General features: G+C 38.1%; 2 protein-coding genes across 4 annotated transcripts; both read right to left on the reverse strand.

The window, feature by feature from the left end:
• Positions 1–9,896: 9,896 nt before the first annotated feature.
• Positions 9,897–11,024, reverse strand: LOC147842400 (E3 ubiquitin-protein ligase RBBP6-like). Its single transcript, XM_087268654.1, has 5 exons — positions 10,884–11,024; positions 10,631–10,719; positions 10,494–10,554; positions 10,252–10,391; positions 9,897–10,156 (listed from the first exon to the last, which is right to left on the reverse strand). The coding sequence occupies exons 1-5, from the start codon at positions 11,022–11,024 to the stop codon at positions 9,982–9,984; spliced, it is 606 nt and encodes a 201-aa protein (XP_087124780.1). The 3' UTR covers positions 9,897–9,981.
• A 2,468-nt stretch (positions 11,025–13,492) lies between these two features.
• dbr1 (debranching RNA lariats 1) lies at positions 13,493–21,458 on the reverse strand. Of its 3 annotated transcripts, none has more exon segments than NM_199653.1 (8): positions 13,493–14,587; positions 16,977–17,122; positions 17,210–17,287; positions 19,010–19,234; positions 19,923–20,008; positions 20,097–20,177; positions 20,768–20,892; positions 21,124–21,458. In NM_199653.1, coding segments are annotated over 8 exon segments (1,707 nt in total). In that variant the 5' UTR covers positions 21,321–21,458; the 3' UTR covers positions 13,493–13,818.

Consider the following 21,458-nt stretch of genomic DNA (forward strand, 5'->3'; position numbering starts at 1 on the left):
AACGTCTCACTGAACACTTTTTCACTTTCATTTTTGCACAAAAGCTCGTCTGTGCGTTCAAAATGGTTTGAAATTTCCTTAGCACATGGTTTTCTTGATGCATTTGAAATTTTCAATGTAAATCCACTCGTACTTGCATTTGATCTTTATTATGCCTTAAAATCAAAACTTTGCTAAACATGTCTTATCCAAATCCAAATTTTTATTCAAAACGTTATGACAGAACCATATTACTGAAAGATTCGGATTTCTGCTTTCCAATCCGTCTCATCATGGACCAACGTTTATCCTTTTCATCATCCTGTTTCTCAGTATTTAACTGTGAATTGATTTTAACTAACGAATAAGTTAAAACTGCTTACTGCAAGAATGTTTTGTGTCCTTGTTTCTCTTTTTGCCTGTCTATTTTAACTTGGTTTTCAGGAGACACACAAACCAGGTCATAGGTCATGGAGACCTCTCTCTCTCCATCTGGTCTTATAATTAGAGGTCCAATACAGAGGAGAAGAAGACACCTGTTTTATTGTCCTGATATATTGCCTATAATTTTATAGCTGTTTGATTGATCTGTTTTTGAGTATAATTAATAGTAATGTAATTCCTTTTTGTGTGGAGACAGACTGTGTGTAGCCAAGATATTGCAGCAGACTGTTGATGGAAACAGTCTTGAACCAGCCTGATAACACAGCTGAACGTACAAGAAACATCCTTGAGTCTTTAACACAGATGGTCTTTTGTGTCTATTGTGTTCCTGGTTTAGCTTTTTACAGGTTGGAGATCAGCTCCTAATAACTTAGGGCGACCTCACCTCTAGGCATCAGGTCGCCATCTATATCTGGATACAAATACAAGGCTTTCTTTGACGCACACACTAAGGCCATCCATATCTGGAAGTAGATACTATGTTTTTTTTTGACGCATGTATTTAGAATTGTCTAATTTTGTTGTAACCAATGAGAACTGTTTACCTGGATCCCACCCTTTCTGGACTTGTGTAAAGAGTATAATTGTTCGATTGTTGAAACTGTAAGCAGAGCGGCCTAGGAACTCATTGCGAGTGTTGAAGCTGGCTTCTGCAAATGAAACTGCAAACTATCTTCAGTAAACTTAATTTATTTATTTAAAATCTCTGACTCCGGCTCTTCTTCATCTACCAGACTGGTCATTCTTTGGGTTAAACTGTAAATTATTCCTACAGTTTTGGTGGAGGATGCGTGGCACTTGTTTACTGGTAACACCATAGATCAATCAACAAAATGAAGGTAGGAAGATCTAAAATTATAAGACTAGGGATTGTCTGTGAAGTGGTGGGTAGTAACGGAACGTTGTTGGTTCTCATTCAGACGTGAATGAATGTTGTTGGTTCTCATTTAGACGTAAATGAAAGTGTGGATTTCTCATTCAGCCGTGAATGAAAGTGTGGATTTCTCATTCAGACGTGAATGAAAGGCACCGGTGGATTCACAGAAATTTGTGGTAGATTTGTGTGGAATCCCTTAGCGAGCTGGTGCATTTTTGTGGTACACCTATAAGTGATAAGTGATAAGAGTAACAGTAGTTGAGAGGTATACCTCCTCTTTCACCCAGAGTTAAAATACTCAGTTGATGGGTGTGTTTTAACACATTCTCGGGGATAAAACTTGGACTGGTTTTTATTCAGTAGTGGACTAAATTAACCCGAGATTGTAATTAGTTCCACCACTGCTATCTAACTACATCACAGACAAAAAGGCATGCCATAAGAATAGTGTAGGTCAGATTATTAGGGAAAGAAATAATTGAATAAAAATAACAAATAACATTATAATAGGGATCCATTAGATAGTAGTGGCCACAAAAGTCAGACAAAATACCTAGAAATATCAGGGTGAGGTTGATTGATCAATGATGCACCAGGAGCAATCCCGAGAAAATTATGACCCTAACTGGATTGGACCGGTCTGGACAGTTTGCACATCTTGGGATGGTTTGCAGATTCATCAAGCAGAAGCCAAGCGCTGTTGGTAAGAGTGCCCTCTCAATTTCTTGTTGCTTTTGGTGTTGAACTCAGATATAAAAATAAATAGATGAGAGCAGAATGCAGTAAATGGCTCAGCTAAAACCTCAGGTTTAAAATGATTTTAGAACTGATTTAAAGAAAAAAAATGTTTATTCCTTTGGCATTTAATTGTCATTGAAAAGCTAAAATCTAAATATTGAGTGTCGAGTAGCAAAATCGCAAGCACAGAAACTGGCAGTAACATTATGGGAATAAAGAATAGCTTATGTTTTGTCTTAGAAGATAAGATTCTGTGTGACTGCACTGCTATCTTGGTTTAGCCCTCAACATGACTGGTTTTGGCTGTAAAAGTATAAAAATATGCCATGTAAGTCTGTGCAAACAAGCAGCTTCATGGTTGGATTTATATATTTTTAATAATATATATGTAACATAAATGGGGGTTTCAAATAATACTTTGATGGATGCAGTTAACCCCTGAAAGATCTAAAACTATTGTTGACTGTAACAGCATTACTTTGAAAATGCATGTCAACTCTGTTTTATATGTTTTAGGATGGGCTTGAGTAAAAAGATATAACAATGAAATTATGTTATTGAGGTTAATGTTATGTTTAATGTATGTTTAAATTTAGTAAACATGCATTTTCGTTCTAGATTGCTCAAAACTCTCTTTCTCTCTCATTAGATGTCAGCTAAGAGCTGCTATCTGCCTATTCCATAACAATTGATAAGCACAGTGCTCAGTTGGAAATCACAAAACACAGATGCAAATGAAATGTTAGAATGAATACAAAGTTTCTACATTTCAATTTGTATGCACTCATAGAGGTATTAGTAATTAAACATCAAATTTAACAAATAAGAGATTGCAAAATGCTTTTGTTTGTTTTCCCAGTGATGGGTTGCAGCTGGAAGGGCATCCGCTGCATAAAAACGTGCTGGATAGGTTGGCAGTTCATTCCGCTGTGGCGACCCCAGATTAATAAAGGGATTAAGTGAACAGAGAAATGAATGAATGAAAATGCTTTTATTAAAGCATCTTGAAAAACACTAATATACCCGCTGAGCTATAGAGATAATTAATTTGAACAGTTGTTATTACTGTTTAGAAATTTCTTGTCTTGTCTTCAGTGGTTTATTACTGTTTGTAACTTTTGTCTTATCCTTAGTCTCCACCATCACATACAGGGCCTGATGGCTATACTGAGGTAGCAGACCCTGACACTGAATGGATCAGGGTGATATCTAAACTCCCTGAATAATCTCAGCTTGATATTCAGTTGATTTAAGTGTTTGATTAACCTGTCTCAATGTTTGAATTCTAGTAGGTAGTCTCAATGGCTTTCATGGTTCTTGACTGCACTTTCCCAAGCAGAACATTCTGAATCAAGGAGGAAGCCTGCACAGGAGCTTGCAGTGTGAGTGGCAGTTGACCGGTGGGCACGAAGGGGGGTTCCCTAAGACGGGTAAGATTTTCCCTTGGCCAAAGCGGAAAACAACCTAAGGCATGGGACCCCTCGTAAACCCCGGGGCATCAACCCGAAAAGGGGGATGTTTAAGGTGAAAGATGGTGCTGGACTGGGGTGATGCTCTATCGGCCTAAAGCATCCTTAGAGGGGAACTGTTTGAAGTTACAGTAGTCTGCCTCAGTGGCCCCGTCCAGACCTGATCACGAGAATCCTGCCTTTATTGAGGACATGTCTGTCCTTGTGACAAGCATCAACGGACTATGCCAGGGTATGAGACCCTGAAGGAGATGATTGGTAAAAAGATAATGGCAATGGGCTTTCAAGAACCATTGGAGACAGTAAAGTTTCTTAAAATTTTACCAATATCAATGTGGTTGGCTGCTTTAACAGCACTAGATATATAAGGTCCGATTTTTAAGAATGCTGAATTCCTGAATGTGAAGCTGAGATGATTTTTAACCTATGTGTCTGATTTTTCATAGTATTTTACTGATGCAGGTCCTTATTCATGACGAAGGACATTTTCGAGATGGTGTTGGCTAAAGATAAAAACTGGCTGTGAGATGGTTTGGATAACACAGCTGAATGGAATTAAGCAGTTAAGGTAAAATAATTACAAGAAAATTTCTTAGTCTTAAATAGTTCCAACTGAGTTTTAAGAGATCAACCTTTTGACATTTGGAACGCTGGTAAATGATTAAAGATTCTGAATTGTAATAATTTTAATGTTATAATCTAAGACTATTGAAAATTTATGTGCATAAAACAGAGAGACAGAGACTGTTTGAGTGAAGCCATGAGTTGTGTTTTGTTTCTATTATCGACATGCTTAGCAACAATATTAAGAAAACAAAACACACCAGCTGATTGTCTCAGAAAAGACATTGATTATGAACAGGGAAACTTTGAAACTTGATTAAAGATCATGTAAATCTAGTTGAAACTGGACACAGAATTTTAAGAATAAATTTGTGCGAGTTCAACACCTAAAGCAAACTTAGTTATGAGCTGTCACAATATTCATATCTATGGTACAATAATGCTTATTGTCCTGAGGGAATGATTCGTCCCTGTTGTATGAATATTGTCACTAGCCTCTGGAATAAGTGTTATATTATTACAGATTGTATAAGCGAAATGCCAGACATTGCAGAAGTCAATAATGCTGAGTGAATCTGAGGAAAAGATGATGCAGAACATGAGATGAGCTTTAAACGGATGGGTTATCCAGCTCTGTTTGCAATGTTTAATAATGACTTCTTTTCCTGATTCAGATTACTCTCTGGAATAATAATAATTTTAAAACAAGTTTTATTAGCTTATAGCTGTGAAATTGAAGACTGCCATCCATATCAGGTTACAAACCCATGTCTAAATGGACTGAGAAGTTCAAAGGTTAATTACAGTTAATTCTTTGCTATCTGAATATTAATGTTAAGTATTTTAGACTTGATGGCATTTAAACGGTGACATTGGCTAAGTCACTAACCACAATAGTCCAAAAAGCATCCTCACTCTAGCATAGGAAAAATAAGCAGAGAATTGAGTCGAAGTCATTTGTGTTAAAGGCAAATGCTGCAGTAAATCACGCTGTCTATGTGTGTGTGTGTCCTCAATGGTAGAGGAACATAATTGTTTGGATGTTGTGTAGAACAGAGAGATAAAGTTGAATGAAAGTATTTGCATCTGATGGTTGAATTCAGTAAGAAGTTTTTATACTGCTGCAGCGAAAATTAACATTTTAGGAAACAAAAATGCAGCGTGAACTTTAACAGCATTTTTAAGCAGTCAAGTCAACTCAAGTCAATATTATTGTTTTACAGTAACTTAGACTGTCTTTAAATGAAAATTTTGTAGTCCATATCCAAGCAAGAGTCTTGATTATATGTGGTAAAAGAGTTGTTAACTCAGTCTGTTCTTGTTCAATTGGTAATGCTTTCAAACAGGTTTTACTGTCAAATGACAGGTATGAAAGATTTTCAAATAATCAAAAATTTGAGCAAATAGCTAACCTGTGAGCATTTCTAATTGACCAGACAGTAAGTATCAAATAAATTTTATACAAAATCATACTGTTTGCTTCTGATTATGTTGACTGGTTTAGTCAGAGTAAAGTAAATGGTACAAATGACAAGTTGAGAAGATAATTATAAGGTTTAGTCTTATTTCTGTTAAAAGATGCTTGAGTTTGAATTACTCAGGTTTGATCTTTGTTGAATTTGACAAAGATTTTGTTAAACCCCTAAAACATGGGAACAAAAGAAATGGATTCACAATCCTTCTTATTGCATGTTAATGACTTGGATTAATAGTTTGTAAAAACCATTACATCTTTCTTGGTCTTTAGGTAACAGGTAATATCTATATCTAGACTCTTTGAGGTGACTGAGGGTCTGGCTCAATTCATTTAGCCTGGCTTCCAGAGAGTGGATTTGATATTAGTTTGTTAACTGTGAAGGTGAATTTGGCTCATTATGGCCAGGACAAGGGTGCTTGTACACTTCCTATCAATGATACAGAGGAATGTGTAGCATCACTACAATCACAACATTATTTGAATGAAAAGATATTTTAAGTGGACGTGACTGACACGGAGTTCAGCAAGGTGATAATTAAACATGGTAATGGTGCTGAATTGGACTACTGTGCTGTTGGCATGTTTAATGTGTGTTAATGTAAAAATGCTTCACTATTCTAATTTGAAGTTACAGAACACGCTGATGAATTTTTTTAAAACTGGTGAAGATAAAGATGTTTTTGCAGGTCATGAATTTGAATCCTATGTGGCTTAGGTCGAGTGGATGACCTTTTGTGTCTGATCAGAGGATCTCTGAGCACTAGAATTAGCCTGTATGTTTGGATTTAGAGTTGTAGCAAGTTGTAGATGCATCAGAGGAAGTATCGATGGAAATTATGAGTTGTTTACTTCTGGAGGACTTTTAGGGCTTGCGCATTTGTGTTCACATTCTGGACTTTGGTCCGCTGTTGTTTTTTTTTGTATGTTTTCACTTCTGCTTGCAGGACCCTTAATCCCACCGATGATGAGAAGCGTGAACTCCTTTTGTGGGTGGAGAGTGGAAGAGCCCTTAGCTTGGGGACTGGAATTTTTAGGTTCCAGCTTGTCCAAGAAGGGGTGAAGAAAACTCTGCAAACTTATTAAGGGAGCATGAGTCTTTACTTTCACTCTCCTTAGTGACCTCACTGGTTGACCGGAAGCGGAGTTTGGACTCCATTCGGGTCAAAAGGGGGGACTGAAAGATTCGGATTTCTGCTTTCCAATCCGTCTCATCATGGACCAACGATTATCCTTTTCATCATCCTGTTTCTCAGTATTTAACTGTGAATTGATTTTAACTAACGAATAAGTTAAAACTGCTTACTGCAAGAATGTTTTGTGTCCTTGTTTCTCTTTTTGCCTGTCTATTTTAACTTGGTTTTCAGGAGACACACAAACCAGGTCATAGGTCATGGAGACCTCTCTCTCTCCATCTGGTCTTATGATTAGAGGTCCAATACAGAGGAGAAGAAGACACCTGTTTTATTGTCCTGATATATTGCCTATAATTTTATAGCTGTTTGATTGATCTGTTTTTGAGTATAATTAATAGTAATGTAATTCCTTTTTGTGTGGAGACAGACTGTGTGTAGCCAAGATATTGCAGCAGACTGTTGATGGAAACAGTCTTGAACCAGCCTGATAACACAGCTGAACGTACAAGAAACATCCTTGAGTCTTTAACACAGATGGTCTTTTGTGTCTATTGTGTTCCTGGTTTAGCTTTTTACAGGTTGGAGATCAGCTCCTAATAACTTAGGGCGACCTCACCTCTAGGCATCAGGTCGCCATCTATATCTGGATACAAATACAAGGCTTTCTTTGACGCACACACTAAGGCCATCCATATCTGGAAGTAGATACTATGTTTTTTTTGACGCATGTATTTAGAATTGTCTAATTTTGTTGTAACCAATGAGAACTGTTTACCTGGATCCCACCCTTTCTGGACTTGTGTAAAGAGTATAATTGTTCGATTGTTGAAACTGTAAGCAGAGCGGCCTAGGAACTCATTGCGAGTGTTGAAGCTGGCTTCTGCAAATGAAACTGCAAACTATCTTCAGTAAACTTAATTTATTTATTTAAAATCTCTGACTCCGGCTCTTCTTCATCTACCAGACTGGTCATTCTTTGGGTTAAACTGTAAATTATTCCTACATTACTTTACAGTAGCCCATGGATATGTATATATATATATATATAAAGCATAAATACTATGTAGGCTTGCTAAAGGGTTGCATGAGAAATGTCATCATCGTGAGAGCTTGACTTTTTTTTTTGTCGCTGCCTTTAGTTGTGGTGAAATGAGATGCATCATGTCGTTTATCTGTTTGTGCAGTCAGTACCTTTTATTTCTGAATCGTCTGGCATCGTACTTGAAGCCAAGTCATTTAGCCGAAGGCATTGTTGTCTTAGAACGAGTAGTTTGCTGATCAAATTCCACATTTTGATGAGGCAAAACACATCTTGGATGTTTTAATTACTATTTTAGGTGAAAAACAAAATAATGAGATTTGTGTAAAATCTAAAGTTAACCAAGTCCAGCCCGCCATCTTGTCCTGCCTCTCAGTTCTCTTAAGCCTTGGGCCGGCTCTGTGAAGTGGCCTCTTTTGGGCTCATCATTGAAGACCGGACGAGCTGCAACATTTCGTTCTCCCAGGTTCTGGGAGTAGATGAGCATGTCATCGGTCTAGACTTTGGTCAACTTGTGAAGTTACTCATACATCTCAGCTTATGGCATATTACCATTCAAATGAAACGTTTCCAGCAGAATATGACGCTCTAAAAAAACTCCATCAGCACTGGTAACTATGAAAAACACGACTGAACACTAATGGTATACTCAACACTTTACACTGACATTCGAAGGATCACCTGACGTTAAAGACTGAAGTAAGAACGCTGGAGGAACATCAAATTTTAAGACGGAAGAGTTTTTTTTCTCCCAAATTAAAGCAATATTTCTTAATCTTGTTGTTTTTTTTACTGTACAGTTGCCCCAGGTTTGGATCAGGTGTGATGCCTGCTCATCTGACCTTTGACCTAGGCACTCAACTGCTGCCAGTTTTCTTTCAATGCCATGAGATTTCTGAATTCTACATGCAGGAACCGATGCATTCTTTTTAAAATTTTTATTTCTTTAAACAAAACAGATATGGCAGACACGGCCAAACATCGAAACTTTGGAGGACGTCTAGGAAAAAAAGCACCATATCATCAAGGTGAATAAAAGGTTTGATCAAAGCGTGCATTTACACACATTCATTTAAATATGGACAAAACCAACATTGGCTTATTTTTGTTATTAGATTTAAAACACGTGGACCCTATTTGACCCAGTGTTCATATATACATATTTTTATGAATGAATATTTTCGCATATAAAAGATAATAAAAGACTGACTAGACAGATTAGATGGATCAATAGACAGATTGACACGTGTAGTCATTCGTTCTTGTGTATTTGATGACTAGCTTCCAGTAGTATCTGGCTGCAGACTTGCATGCAACCTGAGACACAATGCACTCAATGGAGCTAGTGAGGTCACTGTGAGAGGCGGGGTTAGGGGTGCACACTCACTGACAGCCTAGATTTTAGCCTCGTTTTAACCAAGCCGTCTGTTAGACTTTTAACCCTTATGTATTGTTCAAGTGGCTGTTTTTGCCCTCAATGACCTCCATTATAACTAAACTTGTTTTAATTGCAAGCCATGACACCAGATAGTAACTCATTCTTTATTGTTGGTGGTTTCCCTGCTGGGATGAGATGAAACTAGTCATTTTTACTTTTGATCGTCAGTTGGCACCTTTAAACGCCCCAAAAAAATGCTTGCTGGGATGGTACCACGAGGCTGTGCTCACTTCTGGACAGAGGGGGTGTAGACTTGCAGCTAGTGCCGGTAAGAGGTGCAGACGCTGAGGCTGTTCTGCATGTGAGTGTTGAGGTTTTGAAACATCAGCTGACAACGTGTAGGTAGAGAGTAGCAGGTTCTGGGAGTAGATGAGCATGTCACCGGTGTAGACTTTGACCAACTTGGGAAGTCACTCACAAGACCTCAGCATATGGGACATTACAATTAAAATGAAACGTTTCCAGCAGAATATGACGCTTTAAAAAAAAACTCCATCAGCACTGGTAACTATGAAAAACACGAATGAGCACTAATAGTATACTCAACACTTTACACTGACATTTGAAGGATCACCTGACATTAAAGACTGAAGTAAGAACGCTGAAAAAACATCCGATTTTAGCACAGAAGAGGTTTTCTTTTCCTGAATTAAAGCAAAACTTCATAATATTGTGTTACTGAATTACTTAGTGTGTGTTGCACTGCTGGAGTGAAGGTTAACCAGTCCACACAGTTCATGCAGCTATAATCTTTATTATCTTTTACTAAGAAACTATGTACAATATTTACACGTTGGCTCCAGGTCTCTTGGAAGAAGATCTCTCAGCGACGTGGTCTCTTCTGGTCGCCATGTGTCTCTGGTGGAGATGGGGAGCGGGACCGTTTCCCTCCGGCGTCCCAGACCGAAGATGCCGCACCTGCTGAGGACGAGGAGGGCAAAGGCTCGGTCTGGCAGGAGAAGGACGGCCTCTTTCTCTTCTCAGCAGCATAGGCCTCACTGAACAGATCGAGCGCAAACACACACAAGCAGACATCATGTGAGATTTGGACAAACACTAGAACATGCGGCTATGCCAAGTACAGTTTACTCACGCGTCTATGATGGGAATGACGTATCTGCCGCTGCCGTCTATCATGACTCCCTTTCGGTCTGGGTCATCCACCTCCAACAGGAAGCTGCGGGGAATCCCTGTGCTCCTCCGGATGCGCTTGTGCGGAGCAGAGCCGCTGCCCTGTGAATTGAGGAGTGACAGTCAAACTCTGAGCAAACAATCTGACTGATGAGGACAAGAGCTCAAGTTCACAGCAACCGTGAGCTTGGAAAACCCAGTTACCACATTAGTGGGGCAGTGCCTAATGTGGTGTCCCGGGATCCCAAGTAGCTTCATGGCCTCACTAGTGAATATCAGAACCATGAGAATCAGTTCAGACATTTCTCACAAAGCAAACCTGTCAGTGTCTGAACGCTCACCTGCTGGAGTAGTAGCACAGGCTGGACTGGTACATCACCGCTTTCAGCTTGTCCTCCTCTGACGCCTTTGCCTCAGCCAGATTCTCAGTCTGTTTCACAGGCATTTGCACATTTAAATCTTTTTCACCCTCAACCCTTCAAACACCCTCAAATCTCCCTAAGAAGCTGAGTGTGTGTGTGTGAGTGTGTGTGTGTGTGTGTATTGTGTGCTTTACATTGCGTTTTGCTATTCTGCTATTCATTTGTTCAATACCTTCAACAACTGCTCCAGTGAGAGGAGTGAAGGATCACCTCTTGGTGAAGGTTCACCCCATCGTCCAGCTTGATGTCTGCAAAACAAAGGAGCATGTGTGACTAAAACACCAGGGACAGACCAGGAGTCTTCATATAACATCTAACAGAGGACGCTTGTGCTCATTTCACAGCACTTACCCAACAAATCTTCGTTTGAGGACTTCAGTCCCGCCGCAGGGATCCGTCTGATGATGACCGACGTGTTTTTCGGGATGAGAGCATCATCTGTGTATTCTGACAGCAAAATAAAATCAGAATCAGCAAATAATTATTGAGCACGGTATACTTTGAGAGCCATTAGCCTTTTAAAACAGTCAAAACATCACTACGTGTCAGCATCAGCACCACCTTACAGCTTCCAGAAATGTCTGATATAACGCATCTAATGTTAGTGTAGAACAGTTGAAGTGTCTTTTCCTCAACTCACCTTCATCAGTTTGGGCGTTGCTGATCTTCAGCTGGCATAACTTCAGCCTGTTGCTCCTCATGATCTGCCGCTTCAGCTCTCCCGCGGTGATGTTGAGGCCTTCAAACCGGAGCGAGTCGTAGGCAAGTCGACTCTGGAACCTGTAGTGAACACAAGACATACTGAACACAAACACAAAGCACAGCGTAATAAAAAGGGTCAAACCTGAATGATGGGAATGAGGCGATCAATCGACGTATCCAACGATCAATAATGTCGATAATCCGGAAAAATTGTCATGAAGGATGCAGAGATCAGATGCCAATCAGCTTAACCTTTCAAAAACGGAAATGCTTGTAGTTTCTGCCAACCCGACTCTACACCATAACTTTTCAATCCAGATGGATGGGGCAACCATTACTGCATCCAAAATGGTGAAAAGCCTTGGAGTAATGATTGATGACCAACTAAACTTCTCTGACAACATTTCTAGAACTGCTCGATCGTGCAGATTCGCACTCTATAACATCAGAAAGATCCGACCCTTCTTATCTGAGCATGCAGCTCAACTCCTTGTTCAAGCTCTTGTTCTCTCTAAACTGGATTACTGCAACTGTCTACTAGCTGGGCTTCCAGCTAACTCTATCAAGCCTCTTCAACTGCTCCAGAACGCAGCAGCACGAGTGGTCTTCAATGAACCTAAACGAGCACATGTCACTCCGCTGCTAGTCCGTTTGCACTGGCTGCCAGTTGCTGCTCGCATCAAATTCAAAGCTCTGATGTTTGCCTACAAAGTGACTTCTGGCCTTGCTCCTTCTTATCTGCTCTCACTTCTGCAGATCTATGTGCCCTCCAGAAACTTGCGTTCTGTGAATGAACGTCGCCTCGTGGTTCCATCCCAAAGAGGGAAGAAATCACTTTCGTGAACGCTCACGCTCAATCTGCCCAGTTGGTGGAATGAACTCCCTAACTGCATCAGAACAGCAGAGTCACTCGCTATTTTCAGGAAACGACTAAAAACTCAACTATTTAGGCTCCATTTCACTTCCTAATCTGCAATTGCCTCTCTGGATATCACACTAACTTATAAATATTTAAATATAACAAATAAATGAATATTAATATTTAACACTTACCACTTGTTTCATTTAATACATAAAGTAAATGTGTAAATATTAACTTACAAAATTCTAGTAATCCTTGACATTTAATATTAAAATAAGTTTAAATAGATGAGAGTGAAATTAAATTTTACCACACCAAACAGTAATTTCTTTCAGTGTAGATTCAGCATCAATATCGTGATGTGCACCTCCACAAGTCACATCGCAAGATATGCAATGTTGAGTCTGGATTATAGTGGACCAGGAGCTACAGAATTTCATTTAATTACTGTAATTATATGGAATTTATACTATTTTTTTTTTTTGCAAAAAAAAACAACAAAAAAAACAAATTATCTACATTTCAAATATCTACATTTCAAAGCAAAAACATGATTTTTGTACTCACCCTATCTGGCAAATAATTTAGTTTAAGGAAAAACTCTAACTTTTGTATTATTTCTTCTGAAGTTGAAAACAAAACTATATTTTTACTTGATCTAAAAATTTTTTGATATTTGGACTAGAATCGAGACAAGTTTGTTCTTTCATTTATTTTCTTTTCGGCTTAGTCCCTTTATTAATCCAGGATCGCCACAGTGGAATGAACCACCAAATTATACAGCATGTTTTACGCAGCGGATGCCCTTCTAGCTGCAACCCATCTCTGGGAAACATCCATACACACTAATTCACACTCAAACACTGCAGACAATTTAGCCTAAATGCAGGGAGAACATGCAAACTTCCACACAGAAATGCCAACTGACCCAGCCGAGGCTCGAACCAGCGACCTTCTTGCTGTGAGACGACAGAACGACCTACTACACCACTGTGTCCCCAACAAAAGTAAGAAAAGCAATTTTTTATTTTGCATTGTGATTATTCAATTTCTCTACCTGAATACTGTTAGACTCTCCAGAAAACAGTCAAATTGTGCCATTTCGTGAAAAAAATTCAAATCGCAATATTTATTGCAAAAAATATCATAATAGAATTTTTTCCAATATCATGCAGCCCTCAAGTATATTTATAAAAAAAATGACAGGATCATAAATATATATTTTTAGAATTTGATTTACAGTTTATTTTGTATATACAACTGAATGGCAAAGCCAAATCAATCACCACAAAACTAATAAAACAGCAATCAAAGCTGAGTGTGACAATTGACTAACAAAATAGTATTTTTTTTAATTAAAACCAATTACAAAGGGGGGAAAAAAGGACAAATACGAGATAAAAAATTCACAAATGGTTGTGATGTTGCTTTGCACAAATGAAAAAACGTAGTTCCCTGACATTCCTGTAGTAAGCAAAACAAGAATAAAAGAAAAAAAAAGTGTGTTTTCTGATTTGCTGCTGTAAAACTATCCATCATTAATCTAGCTGTCGCTCTCTTCATCCTCGACTGCGGTGTAGATGCTCTGGTTTCTGCGTTTGATTTGAGGTGTGCCGCCCGTCTGACCTGCTGAGCTCTGTGTCGTCTCTCCGCTAGTGCGTTTGGGGACTCTGGCCGCTGTGAAGGCTCCCTCCTCCTCTGAGCTGCCCTGAGAAACACATGCTGAAGGAGGGGGAAGAGAAAGACGTGGTAAAGAGTGCAGCGGAGCCTCCGTCTTTGGTTTGGCACACGGGGCAGGCAAGATCAGTCTTTTAGCAGTCTCTCTCTGGGGGCTGCTGTCTCTATCACTGTCCTGACTTCCCACCTGGCCTTCTGGAACCACCGCATCCATCCCTTTCCCCTCCCCACATCCCACTCCCCCATCTTCCTCCTCTTCCCATTCATCCTCAATGGTGATTTCATCGGGGTTGTAGGAGCTGGAGAGACCAGAAGTGTCACTGGGGAAGTCGCTGGGTTCGTCTGCGCTACCTGTGCTGTCCTCCTCATCCTCTTCTTCAGTCGCTCCTTTGCCTCCTCGCTCCCCATAGATCTGCCCGCTCTGCCCAGCCAGGATGTAGATGTCTGTCAGGTTGAGAGTGGCACACAGCTCTGTGGTTTGAGGGTTGGTGGAGTAGGCTGGAAGGGCATGGGGTTGAGGTTGGCTGGGGTCATAGGCGGGCACGGTCAGGCTGAAATTTTCAGGGATGCAGAGATCACCGCTTAAATCGCTCACAACCTCCATCATGGCCTCCTCTGATGCACTGAAATCCCACCTGAAAGAAACAAAGGAACAAGAGAGCGACATATTTCTGCTGGTTTCACAGCAAACTCACAGAGAACACATGCATCATTTGGTCACACATGCTGCATCCTAATTCGCATACCACCCACCCTAAATAGTATTCGAAGACAGAATTGACTCTTCGCTAAGCCCCACCCTCCTTAGTTACTGTTGTTACGTCTGTCAAGCTTTCAAGCCTGGCACGTCTATTACAATATGTATGCGCTGGTGTCAGACATTCCCAGGGAGATAATTAGTCATTTTTAATGAACAGGTGAGATTAGAAGCAAGCCAGACAAAAAAAGACTGCAGGAGGCATTACAGGGGTATATTTACAATATAATAATAATAATAATAATACGCAACCGATTACAGAATGATTTAATTAAAATTGAAGCTACAGCCTAGCTGCCTCATACACTGACCATTCAACTGCTTAGTTCATGCGTGGCACGGTAAGTGAAATGTAAAAATAATCTAATAATATCAAATTAAACTGTGATTTCTCTTTTCTTTTTAATTAAAAAGTCTGATAGACTAATTGTTGTGCATTAAAATATTTACCCTACCAGCAAATATTAATCTGACACCAAATATATAAAAAACAAACACACAAAATATAAAAGAAGACACTAACCCACTATAAAGCCGTCAGCAATGACTAAATCTCCAAAACACAGATAAAAACATCTGTGAATTGTACCTCCGACAGGGGCATGAGAGTTTAAAATGACTGAAAAACAGCTGCGGGTGAAGTACATTAATTGATCACAAGTGCCCAGTTTGTGATCATGGGTCCGTTCTTTGTACCTCGTTTAAATGATCTAAGATGATTTGACAGATCCTGGATCTTTTAATCTTGACAATTGATCTCTGGCTAATCTGGTTCTTCAAATAAGTTTGCGAATCAGATTAAAATGCCTGGATGAATTGATCTAAGATCACTGCGTGTGTTATGAAGGACTATGTATTGATCCTCGAAATCATGATCAACAATGCAACGATTGGCGGATGGCACATCAGCAGTAAACAGTTTGTTAAATATGACATGCAATAACTTTCCACATTTGTTGTGGTCTGCAGGCTTTACACTTTCATATGTCAAGACTATTCATTAAGTATTTCATTGCATATCAATGTATTTAGTTCAACTTTTAGAGAATATTTTCTTTATTATAGTAGTCTAAGCCTACTCAAGTTTTTTTTTATCGGCGTAAGAAATAACTGTATAAAATAATTTTTCATCAAAAAAACGTTTTGATATTGGTAAAGGCGTCTGCAACTTTTGCGAAGCATCAAATCACTGGTATATTAGCGGTCAAAACATGTGCATGACTGAATAAATTATTATCCTTTTTTTTTTAAGTTGAATAATGTGTATCTAAAAATATCATATCAATAAATGTTTTCTTTGAACCACCAGGTGGCAGTCTTTGTACTTTTATTTCGGAGTGCAGATTGCATAATATACATTTACTCATTTCCCAATTGTATATAACTACTGTAAAAAAAATATCAGAATTCGGTACATACTTTAAGTATTATCTTTGCTTGAACTGACCCGATCTAATCCTGTTTGAATAGTCCTATATGAAACGAACCTGTATCCAAGCAGGTTTGAGTTACCAGAACTGTTGCTATGTCAACAACTACGAAAAATAAAGAGTTTTGAACGTTATCCTGGATCGCATGAAATCTTCAATATCCAAATCCCGCTAATTGATTAATTCACGTACGAAGAACGGCCCCCATATCTCTGTTTTGTTCTGCTGATACGTAATCCAAATATTTGTAGCTTGAAACAGATAGAAATATGACTGAATTGTGCTGCTGTGTTTGGACATTAACCCGAGGAGATTTCTCTACGTAAAAGATTCATGACCTGCAGATTATCCTGCTGCTGCTTCTCAAATAGTGTTATGAAATATGAAAGAAATGTGTCAAGATGACTGACTTAACTAAGCAACAACATATTTGTCCGTTACTTAGAAAGTAGTATGTCCCAAAGCTTGCATACTCTTTTTTTTTTTTTTTTTTTAAACACCAAAGTTTATAATTTCTCTTCACTAAAATAGTACATACTTCTGGGTCGTAGTACAGGTATGCAGATTGAGACGCAGCATCACTCCAGATTACTCACGTTATTAGTCTCATGCAAATTCAAGAACTCGGGAACTTGCAGGGAAGATACGATTGAGGCCGTGCAATTGAGACAAACATCATTTGTGTTGCCTAATTTATTACATTTTCCTCTATTCATGTTCTTGCATTGACTTTGTATGTAATCTACTAGCGCAAATACTTTGATTCGCTTTGAGCAATAGACGATCATTACAAAAACAATGCAAACATAGATGTGATTATTGTAATGGGTTTTGTACCTGCTGTGAAGTCCATTGTCCTGTGGAGGGTTCCAGAAATTGCAGGTTGGTTTTTGAAGGTTGTCTGTTGCCTTTAAGATGGCCAGCCACTCTGGATCATATTCAAGCTGCTCAGAGGAGCCTGGTCTGTCTGCTACTTCCACAATCTGCAATAACACAATGATTTGATTCACTACTTTGATCCAGATATTTTTTAAATCTATGCATGTTGATGGAAAAAGCAGGATCATTACCTGAAGGAAGTCTCTGTGTGGGAGACATTTGTCAAGAGAGAGAAACTTGGTGATCTTTGGCGGAGTGTTATTCTTAGCCTGAAGTGACAAACAGCATGTTGTTATTTACTTTAATCTCTGATATCTACATTTTACCCCGAGTCTAATGTTGATGTTTTTAACTAAATGTACATTTTATATATATATAGAAAGTGTAATAACGCAATTAATAGTAGTGCAAGTAAAGTTTATACTTGGATTCATATAACTTCTGAAAAATATAGGCGAGATAATCATCAATTATTAAAATCAACATAATTATTCAGAACTGTAATTATTAACATAATAAGCAATAAAAATCACAATCTTAACACCATGGATATCATCAATTCATCTATTTTTAGCAGTATGGCCAACCTCATTAGTTTGCATTGCTTTCACCTGACCAGACCACTTTCTTCCAAACATAAACAGTCCAATCTTGATTATATTGGACCCATTTCATGCATTATCAAGTTATAAAATTATCATCAGGATGGCAATATTTTACATTAAAGTCTGCGATAAACTGTGTGCTGTGACACATTGCCCTGGTCACCACTGTTGTAACTGTTGATGATTTACTGCACTGTGGACCTGCAGTTGCTTAGAAAAACGATCAACAGTTTCTGCTTCCTTTTGAGCTGTAGATGACTGTTTATAATTTGGCCAATGGTGCACCACTTTTTAAACATACTCAGTAAACTCCAAGATCCAGCTCAACTCCATTTAAAAAAAAAAAACTCTGATAAATTGGCAGCTGTTTCTATATGTACTGACTGAAAAGTAACCTTGTTAGTAGAGCTGCACGATTCTGGCTAAAATGAGAATCGCGATTGTTTTGCTTAAAATAAAGATCACGATTTTTTCACGATTCTGTAGATGTAAAATAAAGGTATGGTAAAAACAAACATATGGCACAACCTTGATAATAGTATTATGTGTAGGTCTACTGGTTTCTATGAATAATTCTATTCTATATTAATCTATTCTTATAATAATTCTGATGTTGAATTATTATGTTTGAGATATATTCGTGCAATCTGTCATATTAGGCAATTTAATTCACTGGTAAAATCAGACATTTGCCATTATTAGATTATATTCAACAATATATTGGCTAGAGTAGTTATACTGACACTTTAAACATTTATTTTCAAGCACAACAGTGGGTTTGCTGTGAAAGAAAAAAACATCAAGTGCTTGTCGTAATCATAACTCTAAAATGCGATATGATCATTTAAATGAAGTGCACACTTTCGGTTTCATTTTGACTGCTAAGTACTTGTTCATGCTTTGCACACAGCTCCCAAACGATCACTCTGTGCCACAAACGGAACATTATTTACAACTGTATTACCTGTTACTCGCAACATATGCAGGTTCTGTTCACGAAAGTAGACGCACGCACGTCTATCATTAAGTAAAGTGCCCTCTCTGTGATAACATGACATTTTTAGGTGAATTATACCTTATAAATACATTATGTGACTCATTCAACATCATTTGGAGGTGTCAATGTCACTGAGCAACGTTTGTAAAACAATGAAAAGACTCGCGCAGCCGCCTTTTCTTCTCTCCTGAACTTGAAAATATGATTGGCAGAATCGTAGAAATGCTGGATTAAGATCGTCTAGGGGGTCGAATCGAGATTGCGATCTTTTAACGATTACTTGTGCAGCTCTACTTGTTAGGTTGCCAGATAGAGGCTTGTCATAATATTATGCCTGACAACACATTTGTTATCTGTGACAGTGTGACTGACTGTGAATGTCGACCCACCTCGTGCTGCATCAATGCAGCAAACTTGACGTGCAGGTGAGCTGAGAACCAGTAGCTAGGCTGCAGGTGCTCTAGAAGATCAGCTGCTGCAGGGCTGCCCAATGTACTGCTCTCCACCTCCTGTCTGAGGAACTTCTTCTGGCGCAGAAGAGCATTTGTGTTTCCGTAGTGATAAATGCCCCGTGGCCAATCATGTGTCATGAAGATGTCTATGGGCATCTTGATCTGTAGAAATGAAGTTAGAAGTTACACAAAATCTTTAATTACACTGGATTTAAGGTGAGTGTAAGTGCAGCCATTTGTGAATTTAAAGTGTTTGCTAGAATATTTTCTATTCTACTTACAGTTATTTCTAACTGAACTAACTTGTTTTGCTGCTCAATATTGCAAACTAGAATTTCGCATTCTTATCCAATTATGTTATTGTATGGTCTCAATCACAATAACACTGGTTTGTAGTGCTAAAACATTATCGTCTACTGCACTTTGTTCCAAATCTTTAGATTTTCCAACAGCTGCTAAAGAATCATAAGTCTCACACATACTCCGAAAACAGCAAACAATTTCACACACACATAGTCTATTAGTAAAACCTTACCAGTAAATTGCTGGAATTCTGCTGTTTTTTCATTTTTTTTTACGAGTAAAGTTGTTCTAGTAATTTTACAGCAATTTACCAGTATTATTGTGTGAAACTTAAAAGCTGTGAAAAAAAATATTTATTCATTAATTATTTAAGTATTGATTATTTATTTATTATTTTTAATAATTTATTATTATTATTATGAAAAGTAATTGAAATGTGTCGTTCCTGATTTTACTTTTTCTGAAACTACATCTTTATTTTTACTAGTATATGATGTCCAGACTAGTGTAGACCACATCAAATTACAAAACAATAAATAAAAAGTACCTGCTTAAGCTTGAAGACATCAATATTCCTTATGTGGTACACACTGCGCAGGGTTTCTGGGTTGTATGGTGGGAATTCAAAGTGTCCTAAAATTACATTAAAATAGTTTTTACAAAAAAAATCTTATTTGGTTCTTTAATTCTTTTGGGTTGAAAATAATACTGTATAACTTACCTTTCTTGAAATCATGGGATTTAAATATTCCAGAAAGACCACCAATCCGAACACCTTTATAGCGTATGACACCCGCATAACCTGATAAAGCGGAAATATTGGATCAGCTGAGAACAAAATCAAGACTTTTTTTTTACTGTTACTTACTCAAACATTTGTAATTAAATTATGATTTAAATTAGCATAAATTAGCAAAGTTCAATAACACATGCAATAAGACACTAGCGCAGACAACTAGCAAGACATATCACACATAGAAGTCTGTGTATAATGCTTTTTTCCATGCTGATATGGTGATAACTTTAAATGAATCAAAAGTGGTGGTTGAGAGTGTTTCAAGAAAGAAAATGTAAGACTTTAAGGCTCAGGTAAGAAAAGAGTAATAAACTATTTTGAGAGAATGGAATACATTGATATGTTTTCAAAATGTAAATAAATTATATTAGCAACATTTACACACTCAAGTAAATGTGTTACAAATGTTTAGATGTTTGTATAGTAAATGAAAAACATAAAACGTAATAATTTGTTGCAGTGTTTGGCTTGTTAATGCTATGGCTTCTTGAATTTTTGGCTTAACTTAAGACCAACAGAAATCACTGTGCATCTCTAACCAAAACAAAAATCCATTTAATCTAACTGCATTGCCTGAATATTTATTGAAGATTCACCCAAATAATAGATGTTAGGAGCCACCCAGCCTCCATATGGAAGCTCTTGCAGATGGTTTGATGCCTCGTGGTTTCCACCAATGAAAATCGTCAGGACAGGAGCCTTTTTTTCACCAGAGTAGTACCTTAGAAAACAAATTGACGTCACGTGAGGAAATAATGTTAACTTAACAAACTAACTTAGCAATATATAAACAGAGACTATGTATATTATCAGTTGACTTTGTACAATGTAAATCTATCTATCCAAGTTATCTATCTATCTATCTATCTATCTATCTATCTATCTATCTATCTATCTATCTATCTATCTATCTATCTATCTATCTAACGAATAACAACAGGCGTTTGCTTACTTGTAGAAAGTCTGCATGTGTCTGTATTTGGCAGGCACCGCCATACACTTCATGTCTCCCTCATTTCTGACAGCCTGGAAGTCTCCGCAGCAGAGCAGCAGATCCACCTTCACACCGTCTTTATTCTCCAGGTAACTGATGCTCTCATAGATCTTGTCCAGCTCTCCATGACAACAGCCTTCCACTGCCACCTTCATCTCTAATGCACAGCGTAACACTAAAAGACGACAAAACGCGTGATCCACCACACATACGGTTTACCTTTGCATTTTAGTCATTTGACAATAATCCTTCCAGCAGCAGTTTTGCCCCCTTCACACACATGCTATTCTGCA

This window comes from Danio rerio, chromosome 9 (genome assembly GCF_052040795.2).
Source record: "Danio rerio strain M-AB ecotype USA chromosome 9, GRCz13ab, whole genome shotgun sequence".
In the NCBI taxonomy this organism is placed as follows: domain Eukaryota; kingdom Metazoa; phylum Chordata; class Actinopteri; order Cypriniformes; family Danionidae; genus Danio; species Danio rerio.